This window comes from Raphanus sativus, chromosome 4 (assembly GCF_000801105.2).
Source record: "Raphanus sativus cultivar WK10039 chromosome 4, ASM80110v3, whole genome shotgun sequence".
In the NCBI taxonomy this organism is placed as follows: domain Eukaryota; kingdom Viridiplantae; phylum Streptophyta; class Magnoliopsida; order Brassicales; family Brassicaceae; genus Raphanus; species Raphanus sativus.
Window position 1 is genome coordinate 799,994 of NC_079514.1, and position 11,358 is coordinate 811,351.

Consider the following 11,358-nt stretch of genomic DNA (forward strand, 5'->3'; position numbering starts at 1 on the left):
AAATAAACAATGATCATACGTATATCATGCATTTCATTCAATAATGAAAAAGGTAGAAGAGTACGTACAATCAAAATTATTAATTGATCTATCGTTATTTTTTATATTCAAATTTAATATTCTAGCTACGTACATAGAGAATCAAAAACTCCAACCCCGTACGTAAAGTCGTCCTTTTTATATTGTATTTTTGAATTTGAGATCTCATCGAGAGTCAAGAAGAGTACGCACATAGGTAATATGAGAGTTACTAGTTTATACAACGCGGAAACAACTACAATAGATTACTTGATTTTCCGTACCTAAGAAGTAAATAATTAATTGATCTTATATTAATGTTATAGGTAGATTTGATTCAAAATTCATTTTGAAGCTTAAGAGTCATGAAATGTTCTTTTTTGTGCAGAATATTTTTCAGGAATCAAAAGAAACATTATTAGCCACCCTCCTTATATATGAATCAAAAGGGACTTGATCTTTTTCATTATGACACTTGATAAGAATGAGGATTTGCAGGTAGCAACACACATATTTTGAATATCATTAAGTGATTTTATTCAAAATTTTGTTACTTGTTTTTAATAAGTATGTCATTTTTTTGTTCTTGCTATCTAATACAAACTAGAACTCTAAGGTCATTTATATTTCTTCTCTAGAAGAAACATTCTGAAGATTGGAGAATTGACATTATGAATCTTTGGAGCAAACTTAATTCCCGAGGAAGTTAACAATGGAGGGTGGGCTCGCAAATTTTACTCTTACAATGGTAGTCGAAGGTAAGGATGCATCTGATTTGAGAATCATTAATGACGTAACTAGGATGACCATCAAAACTACTTGTATTCTCTGCCTACGGTATTTGGAAGTTGAGTGACATGATGATTGAAAATGAGAACTCTGAGGAGCTTCAAAACTTCTTTTGAAGAGCACTGAGATGATGATCTCGTGTCCTTATGTTATCGTAGACTCAGTTTTGTACTTGGAATTTATTAATAAATCACTAGTTAATGCTGTAAAAAAATTTATATGTTTAAATTATAATATTTTATCAAAATTTACTCCTTTTGTGAACTTATTTGTTTAACTTAAACTAAAATAAATCTAGATTTTTCTTTCTTTTGATTTCCTCCGGTTAGTTGAAAAAATATATGACCCAACAGACATTGCTCCACCAGTGTGCATTTATATGTAATTATTTATTTAGCATATATATTTGTAATTTTTGTTGAATGGCAAATCAACTGGAAATTAAAGTTGAATAAGGTGCCAAGTTTGTAAAATTGGTAACCAAATATGAAATCGAAGCCATAAAAAATTTATAAGTTTAATTGATTCAGCATGATTTCATTTCCGCTTCAGTTCTGATAGATGACAGTGACTATGACATCGCAGATGATGGTTTTTTTTGGTACAAAAGATGATGTATTCTTAGTCCAACATTAGAGGAAAAAATCATAAATAAACAATGCATAGAAGTGTCTTAGATCTTTTGTCGTCAACGTTGTATTGAGTTTTGTTAATATATTTTCAACAAAGTATGACTTTTAAGATCAAACTAGATAAAATTATTCAGGATAGTTTTCTTAAATCGGGTTCATTAGTTTTTGTTTCAATTGATATGTAGTATTAGAGTTAAATTACAATAAAAATTATAGTTTGATGTAATCTGTATTAAAAAGTTATGCTAAAAATTATAGATTTATGTGGTGAGTTTACCGTAAATATCTGAATATTTTGTCAGTACAACTGATTGGTAATCTTTTTGATGTATAAATTGTAGTATGTATTATTTTTTAAAATAAATAATCTTTAATACTAATTTAATAAAATTAGAGAAAATAATTAAATTAAATTTATATAAAATATTCATATATATATATATACACAATAGTTTACGTACATATATTTTTAGTTAAAAAACAAAATTAATAATTTTAATTAACAAATAAAATCATAGGATATAACTTTTTAATTATCAAACAAAATTAACAATGAAACTATAAAAACAATTTGGATTAACTAACTAAAGTCTTTTTTTTTTTTTTTTTTGTGGAAGCACCGTGGCCTAGTGGTCAAGGTTTAAAGGCTTCTACACCCAAGTCTGGGGTTCGAATGCAATTTCTACAGGAGGAAGTCTGGGTTTCAATTCCCGGAGAAGGTGGATTATGCAGAAATATTAGAGAAAAAAGCTTACAAGAGATCTTCAGCATGGCGCAAAGAATACCGTCAGGAATGGATCTCATAGGGCGACTCAGGGTGATGCAGTCAGGCGTGAATCTTCACAAGACAGGTAGTATTGTCGGCTGTAATATCGTCTATGTAATGTTTCTCATGATTTGTAATAGCATAATCAACCAGACAAAAAAAAAAACTAAAGTCTTTTTTTTTCTTCTAGAAACTAACTAAAGTGAAATTTTTTTAGAAAGTCTTTGGCTAACAAGTAGGTAGTTTATTAAATTGCTAAAAATATATATTAACTAATAATAAGTAAACGTACAACCATATGATCATGTATTATAGTTTTAAAATCGATAAAAATAAAAAAGGACGTGGGGTAGTTAATAGAAAACCAAAAAAAATATTTAACTCAAGTCTTAATAATATGAGAATTTTGTTGACGTTAATTTAAGATTGTTTTATCACTTCTGTAAATAGAGAAGGTATAATTCAAAACAGTAACTCAACAATAACACATTATAACTCAAACCTAACATAAAATTTTCAAAACTAATTCATGATTGGTAACATTTTGATTTTTATGCATAACTATTAAGTCAACTCTAATACATGCCACTAGTCAAATCTTTTGTTGAAAGATGTAGGTGTTAAATCTTTGTTGAAAGATTTAGGATTGTATAGTTTTTGTGGTGTAGACTTTGGATAGAGAAATTTTATTTAACTATTGTTTGGACTACTAAACTAAAATATTACTTTTAAGTTTTACCCGGTTGTATAAAAGTTCTATTTATAAGTGTTAATTTTTTTACAAACATATGTTTTTGTTCATCATGATGTATGTTATCAGAGAAACATAAAGTGTACATATGAGCTTTTCAAATAAGTCTTTTGGGTTTATCTTGTTTTGTTTATTTTTAGGAAAAATGTTATGAAAACTAAAAGAAAGATGAAATAACCTTCAAACATTATATAAACATGATAACTTTCAAAAAAAATTTTGAATGAATGTAAAATTTATTCAAACAAAAACAGTATTACATCAAGTGCATCTTAGTTTTTTTGATGAATTTACAATTCCAAAACTAGAAGAACCAACTGTTTCGTCATGTTCTTGTCCCAAACCGTGTTATCATCCCTTCTTCAAAGTGTTTCCCCCTCCCTTTAACTGATAGAAGCTTCAGTCTCACAATTTTATCCAAACTGTATCAGATTTGCCATGTCTTTAGGCTTCTCTCCATGCCTAAGTGCATTTCTCTCCCACCAAATTGTATGCATTGTATCTTGCAATGTGTATCGAAGGATGAAAGTCTTTATGGGTGTTAGCCATTGCCTTGAGACTGTCATAACCAAAGTACTCAAATCTGTCGTGAACTCATCTTGCATGAGGCGTACAACCAGTTTTCTCCAAACATGCATAGAATATTGGCAGCCAAAAAAGAGGTGAGCACGTGATTCAGGCGTGTCATTGCAGAGAACACAGGTTGTGTTTATAGCGCTATTCTAGTGCTGCATTCTATCAGTCGTCTGCAATCTCCCTTTTAGTGCGATCCACATCATGAAAGAGTATTTGGCTTTCGGTAGGATTCAGCGTCTAATTAATCAAATCCTAATAGATTGTTGTTCTAAATCCAAATAGCCACTTCACTTTTATCAACATCTCAAACTTTTTTAAAAAATATATTAAAATGGACCCTTTGACGTTTTACACAGTACTCTCCATAGTTGAGCTTGAATCTATTAGTCCAGCCACAACTTGAGTTTGGTTACACATTGACATCAAAATATTCACGAGGATAAAAACAAAAGGTAGCTCTCCTATTAAAAACAGGGCACTACTTGAGAGAGAATTGAGCGGGTTGCGAGGCCTGAAACTTACAAGCAATAGAGGGAGGGCTAGGATTCTGAGAGCGGGGTTTAAGCAAACATAACATGAAAGATGCTTAAGAAACGAAAAAAGAAAGGATTTTAATATTTTAATGACATAACTGATGTTCTATTCCGTTATGTTTGATCATCAGTTTAAATAAAAATATCCCAGCATAATGCATATTATTCTAATCTTAAAGACACTAACTTGAGTCCAGATAATTGGTTCCAAAAATAAAAAAACTAATCAAGACTATGTATTGCCATCTTGTTACAAACAAGGCTTTAATTAATGAAACACCACCACCCAAAGTATTATGACTGCCAACTTAAACTCCGATCAGTTTATCGCCTGTAACGATGTCGTTTAAAGTTGAAGTGCAAATTCAGAATCCCACGCTCAAACGTGGATTTGAAACCTTTCTTGTGAGAATATTCCCATTCTTTATTCACAATCCGGAACGCAATGTCTTGATATGGCGGACCAGCATGGAACCGGATCACACAAGTTTCAGCGCTTGTCTCATCTTTTTCTATAGTGTAAACGGGAGCCTTGAACCTATCTACTAAATCTGGATAGAAGATGTTAAACTTGTACCCTTGAACGAGTTCTGGAGGCGGGCTGTCGTGATCATAGTGCGTTTGGTTATACTTATTCCACTCGTAACCTGTGTGAACTCGGTTGAGATACTTTGGTTTTCTTGGCCGGTACTTGTCATGCCACCAGTATAGCTCAGAATCAAGTTCCACTTCAGCACTAGAGTCAAATACAGCATCACCTTCCTCCATTGGAAACGAAGATCTGAAATCAGCTGTGGTGAATGCAGGTCTCTGCGAGACGGTGGAGACTTCTCCTCCAAGGGATCGATGCTGCTCGCTACGAGAATCCACATCCCATATATATACTGCACGTTATCTTTTTTTTTTCCTTTTTGGTTTAAAATATATTGGAAATTTATTTATTTTTTCCTTTTTCAAAAAGATATAATTTTTCGTCAAAAAGACAATTATCTTAATTTCTATTTAATTCAGTTACACATAATTCGAACTAGTCCAACTTAAATTATTGAGCAAAACCTTTTTCCATTTATTAAACGGTTTCGATTGCTAAAACAGAAACCCTAACTCTCTAGAAGCTGAAAAAAGCGCCCCCCTGAGATTGGAAATCCGCAAGCTACGCCGCCGTGATGGAGTTCATGCTAGAGTCACTGGACAGAAAGGTGGCCACACTATTTTGTATTTTGTATTTTGTATTTTGTATTTTGTATTTTGTATTTGTTTTTGTTTTTGTTTTTGTTTATGTTTTTGTGTGTGTGTTTTTTTATCATGGTGCTAAAACTAAGGATTTTGTTTTTTTTTTTTAATTTTGAATATATAGGATTTCCTAAGACTGATGCACATAGTGCGTAGTCGAGGCTTGAAAGGCGACCATGGGACATGGGACGAGTTCATGAAATCTAAATTCCCACGTCGCGAAGACAGGTTTCTTACTCCTGTACGTCGAAGCAAAGAAGATCTCATCGCTTTCTTCCTGACCCTCCAAAAGAAAGATGATTTGCAGGTTAAAATCAAACACACAACTCTTTTGCTTCACTTATATATATGTATAGTCTGTTTAGCTAAGATCCCCCAACTGTATGGTAGTATATTATCTTGTGGTAGATCTCCTCTCAACTGATGAGATAGTGTTTCGTTTTTTTAACCTTGTTTCAGTTATAACAAGCTTGGGTTCTTAATCCCAGCCGTTTTCTGGCTCGTTTACTCTCAAAGCGGTCTGATCATGACGATATTCCTGATAGCGTGTTGTTCAAGATGAGACCAATAGAGTTCAGTGATTATTCTGTGTATTCTAGATGGCACACTCTCGTTAAAACCACTCTGGCTCGTGAAGATCACCCTTTGGACTACTTTTTGTCTCCACCGTTTGAGGTTTGTGTTTCTTAATTTTTCACACCACAAAATAGATTGTTGTTTATTTTTTATTTTATTTTAACCTGACATGAACCTTTTGTTATCTTTGTAAACCAGGATTGGGTTATTACTGGGATTGGGAGAAAGAAAAGCAGATCAGACTATGCCAAGGACATCGATGCAATTGCTCTTTGTTGTGAGATGGTTCTTTGTCAAAATGGGAGTGACTCTGCTGTTAGAGTTGTTGCTATTGACTCTGATTTTAAGGTGATTCTTGACGAGCTCTTTTCACCGAGTCATGACGAGCAGTCCAAGATCTTGACGAGCAGTCCAAGATCTTGACGAGCAGTCCAAGATCTTGAGAATCCCTCCCACACTCTCTCTCTGGCAGATATTCAGGTTCTTTTCCACTATATATTATATATATATATATATATATATATATATATATTTTGTATATATGCATGGTTTCAGTTGTCATTCTCCTGAATCAATTTCCTTTAATTTGGCAGGAAAAACTGCTTAACTTGCTTTCTGTGGATACTATTATGGTCGGTCACTCTCTCAAAAAGGACCTACAAGGTAGCTTTTAAACTTTTTGTTATTGTTCAGTCGCTCCCTACTGACTTGACTTATTTCACAGCACTCAAGTTGGATCACACCAAAGTATTAGACACTTCGCTTGTCTTCGAGTACGAATACTCTGGCGAGCCTCCAAAGAAGAGTAATAGATATTTCGAGACTCGCATTGAATTTGGAAGACTTCTGCCTCGAAGGCCTTCTCTGGACTCTCTATGCAAAGGTAAAGAGACTCGCATAGATGCTTGACCCGTGCAACGGTTCGATCATACTGTTAGGTTAATTAATGTAATTACATCTTTTAGAGGTACTGGCCTCTATGTTTCGATAAAATTGTAGGATGTGATTCAGTAGATTCGGTCTTCTTAGCTATAGCTTTCAGTATTGTTTCTAGCAAAATCCCACTTGTAGAAGAGGTTTGTTGTTAAGTATGGTAGAGCTTCCATCTTTAATTCCAAAGATGTAGGAAAAGTAGATGATGATGATCTTAATAGCTCGTAGGAGCTAATCTGTTTGAGCAGCACTCTGCTAACCTCTAGCTTCTTCCACAAGTAGTTTATTATTGCAAATAAGACAATGTGCAAAAATCAAATTATTTTTCTGCATGATAATAGTGACAATATGACTCTTTAATAATTTAATAAACATTTTGTTTATCGAACACTTTTGTTGAAAAATTATTACGTCTCCATACTAATAAGTCCAACATAAACTTTTGACGAAAAAGTCCAATAACACCACTTGTCCGGAGACAGTACTGTGGAATATTTTTCTTTCAAATGATGATCTTATGGAAAACATGAAAGTCCACTTATTTTATAATAGAGATTAGAGCAGTTAACTTAACTTAGCGATTATTTGTGTGGGTGCGTGTGTGAGAGAGAAGTATGGTTACGGTTAATTTACTGTGATTCTTGTTGTTCTACAGAGTTTAGAGAGCGATTAAAATACGTTTTAATAATCTCACAATTTTAAATTCAAAAACATAGTTTTTTAACATTTAACTACAAAATTTAATGATTTATTTTTAATACATATATAAAGGCCACAAAATTTCATCAAATTTTTTTAAATATCTAACATTACTTTGAGTTTAAAATGGCAACAGCGATTCAACATTATCTTTATATTTGATAGTTTAGTTAAATACGTTACCACGCAAGTTTTGTGACATATCACATGATGTATTATTAGTCAACATTAGAGAAAATATCATAAACTGTGCAAACAATATCATAAACAATGCATAGACTTTTCTTAGATCTTTTGTCGTCAAGTTTTTATTAATTATATATAGTAATATATTCTCAAAAAGTATTCTTTTCAAGATCAAATCAAATTAATTATTCAAGATATTTTCTATTATATCGGATCTATTTAGCGCAACCTTATCGGTCCAGCTCTAAAAATGAGGTTCTTAATAACAAAATATTATTATTTTAATTTATTTTGTTTAAATATTTAAAGTCAAATGTGTAGAACTAAAAATACTATATTGACAGGTATTTGTTTGAGTTGTAAGGAGTTTTTTTCCAGTAGTTTTTTAAGGACGATTGCTGTGTTTTCTACAAAAAAATTTCTCTTACTTTTTTTTTTCTTTTAAGTTTTAGACACCTAGTAGCATCTCCTTATTGGACCTGCTCTTAGTTTAGTCGCAAGATGTGTCAGGATTGTATAGTTTGTGGCGGTGTGGACTGTGGATATAGAAATTTCATTTTACTATTGTTGGACTATAGTAAGCTACTATTCTAAAGTATTTTTGAATTGGTTGTATAAAATCCTATTTATAAGTATGCATTATTCATTACAAATGTTTTTTTTTTGAAACTTTCATTACAAATGTTTTATGTTCATCAACACCTGCTTAATATTATCGTATGTATTGTATGTGTGTAATCTGAGAAACGTGAAGTACGTGTAAGCTTCTCAAATTAGATTTTTGTGTTTTATCTTATTTTATTTCTTTTGGGAAAGAATTTATGAAAAACTACAAGAAAAGATGGAAGAAATAACTTCAATCATATTATGTAAACATGATATTAATTTTTTCAAAATTTTACGCAAAACATATTTGGCTTTTCGTAGGACTCAAAGTCTAATTAATCAACCCTGTTAGAGTTTCTTAACTCCAAATAGCCACTTCAATTTCCCATTAAATAATCAAAATTTCAAACTTCCGAATAAGTATGAAAATGGACCCATGACGTTTTACACAGTACTCTCCATAGTTGACCTTGAATCTGCGAGTCTAGCCACACTATGAGTTTGGTTACACATTGACATCAAGACATTCACGAGGATAAAAACAAAAAGCAGCTATTAAAAACTACTAGTTCTTATCCAATTATAGCAGACTCGTGTTCTACCCATATCTTTTCATTAAATTTACAAAATATCTTAGGTAGTCAAACTTCTACGTTTTAACTACGCCCAAAACGCCAGCTTGGTTATAGATATGTTCTTATCCAAAATCAAAAGTTAACTAGTACTCCAAATTTAAGGCAACGATCGACGTTTAGATACACAGACTTCCAAATTTAGAGTCAGGTCCAGCTGTTATTACACATGTACTTAATTAGGGTCTGTAATTAGAATCATTGATCGGATCTTCGGTACTAATGTCACAAACAAACTTCTATAAATATATAAAAATATAGAAATATGTGGATGAATCTTGTCCATTGGATTCAAATAACTAAATCCTCTCTTTTCAGACTTGTGGCTTTCACGAGTACAGTCTTCTCTGTGTTGTCATCTATGTTTTTTCTATATATAATCAACGAATCTTCTTTGGCAGTGAGGGAGAGATTACCAAACACATAACTTACTTTCAGACAAAAGCTTACAACTGGGAGAGACATTAGTTAAACTTTAAAGTTTGTATACTCTATAATTTTCTAATCACGTGGTGCTAAATAAACCATGGCCGATCAAATCTCCAGCGAGAATACGACCGAAAATCCGACCAAGAAGCCGACCGAGGAGAACACTGGAGTTAATAGATACGCACTTCAATGCGCTATTGTCGCCTCCATAATCTCCATCATCTTTGGTTACGGTAAGTATGTAATAAGAATTAAGAAATCTCCAAAAATTATAGGGATTTTAATATGTATAGATGTTAACTTTTAAAAAAAAAACAAAAAAATTTTACATGTGCAAGAAAATATTTACTTATTATTATTCTTCTGTAATTATCTCATGATAAGATACGTTGCGTATAGATACCGGAGTTATGAGCGGAGCGATGGTGTTTATCGAAGAAGAGTTAAAGACAAACGAAGTTCAAATCGAAGTCCTCACCGGAATTCTCAACCTTTGTGCCCTCGTCGGATCACTGCTCGCCGGTAGAACATCTGACATAATCGGACGGCGTTACACAATCGTCTTAGCCTCAATACTCTTCATGTTGGGCTCAATACTAATGGGCTGGGGCCCAAGCTATCCTGTTCTCCTCACCGGTAGATGCACAGCCGGGCTCGGAGTCGGTTTCGCCCTAATGGTTGCACCGGTTTACTCGGCAGAGATCGCAACCGCTTCACACAGAGGACTCTTAGCTTCTCTACCTCATCTTTGCATCAGCATAGGGATTTTACTAGGTTACCTAGTGAATTACTTCTTCTCCAAGCTACCAATGCATATCGGTTGGAGACTGATGCTCGGCATAGCTGCGATCCCGTCGCTAGTGCTAGCCTTCGGGATCTTGAAAATGCCTGAATCTCCACGGTGGTTGATTCTACAAGGACGTCTCGGAGAAGGCAAGAGGATACTGGACTTGGTTTCGAACTCGCCTGAAGAGGCGGAGCTACGGTTTCAAGACATCAAAACCGCCGCGGGAATCGACCCGAAGTGCAAAGACGAGGTCGTGAAGATGGAGAACAAGAAGACTCACGGCGAAGGGGTCTGGAAAGAGCTTATCCTGAGACCTACTCCTGCGGTGAGACGAGTTCTTCTGACCGCGTTAGGGATTCATTTCTTCCAGCACGCCACTGGTATCGAAGCCGTGTTGCTGTACGGTCCGAAGATCTTCAAGAGAGCGGGAATCACGACCAAAGACAAGCTTTTCTTGGTTACGATCGGTGTCGGAATCATGAAAACGACGTTTATTTTCACGGCGACTTTTTTGCTTGACAAGGTAGGTCGGAGGAAGCTTTTGTTGACCAGCGTCGGAGGAATGATTGGCGCGTTGACGATGCTTGGGTTCGGGCTTACGATGGCTCAGAACTCTGGCGGGAAACTGGTTTGGGCTTTGGTGCTGAGTATAGTCTCGGCTTATAGCTTCGTGGCGTTTTTCTCTATTGGGCTCGGCCCAATAACTTGGGTTTACAGTTCTGAGGTCTTCCCGTTGAAGCTTCGAGCGCAAGGAGCGAGTCTGGGAGTTGCGGTGAACAGAGTCATGAACGCCACAGTATCAATGTCGTTTTTGTCGTTATCCAAAGCGATAACCACCGGTGGTGCCTTCTTCATGTTCGCCGGAATCGCAGCGGTGGCGTGGAACTTCTTCTTCTTCCTTATGCCGGAGACGAAAGGAAAGTCGCTTGAGGAGATCGAAGCGCTTTTTCAAAGAGACGGTGATCATAAAGTACGCGGCGAAAACGACGTAGCTTAGTGTTTTTTTCTTTTCTTTTTAAGTTATCTTTATATGACTGCGTTTAACGTGTTGGTCTTACACGATACTCCCTCTGTTTCATAATATTTGATGTTTTACTTTAATGCACAAAGATTAAGAAAATTAGAATCTTTCTAGATAAGTATTTTAAAAATATAATTTTATAATCAACTAACCAATTATAAAAAACTGCAAAATCTAATTGATTGAATAGT

General features: G+C 34.3%; 1 protein-coding gene and 1 long non-coding RNA gene across 2 annotated transcripts; both read left to right on the forward strand.

Annotated features, from left to right (window-relative positions):
- The first annotated feature begins 5,141 nt into the window (after positions 1 to 5,141).
- Positions 5,142 to 6,968, forward strand: LOC108849913 (uncharacterized). The gene is made up of 6 exons (XR_008944917.1): positions 5,142 to 5,264; positions 5,423 to 5,605; positions 5,758 to 5,973; positions 6,073 to 6,354; positions 6,468 to 6,537; positions 6,599 to 6,968. It is a non-coding gene; the product is annotated as an uncharacterized LOC108849913 (long non-coding RNA).
- A 2,233-nt stretch (positions 6,969 to 9,201) lies between these two features.
- Positions 9,202 to 11,277, forward strand: LOC108849690 (probable polyol transporter 6). The gene is made up of 2 exons (XM_018623279.2): positions 9,202 to 9,592; positions 9,759 to 11,277. The coding sequence occupies exons 1-2, from the start codon at positions 9,457 to 9,459 to the stop codon at positions 11,141 to 11,143; spliced, it is 1,521 nt and encodes a 506-aa protein (XP_018478781.1). The 5' UTR covers positions 9,202 to 9,456; the 3' UTR covers positions 11,144 to 11,277.
- The last annotated feature ends 81 nt before the right edge of the window (positions 11,278 to 11,358 follow it).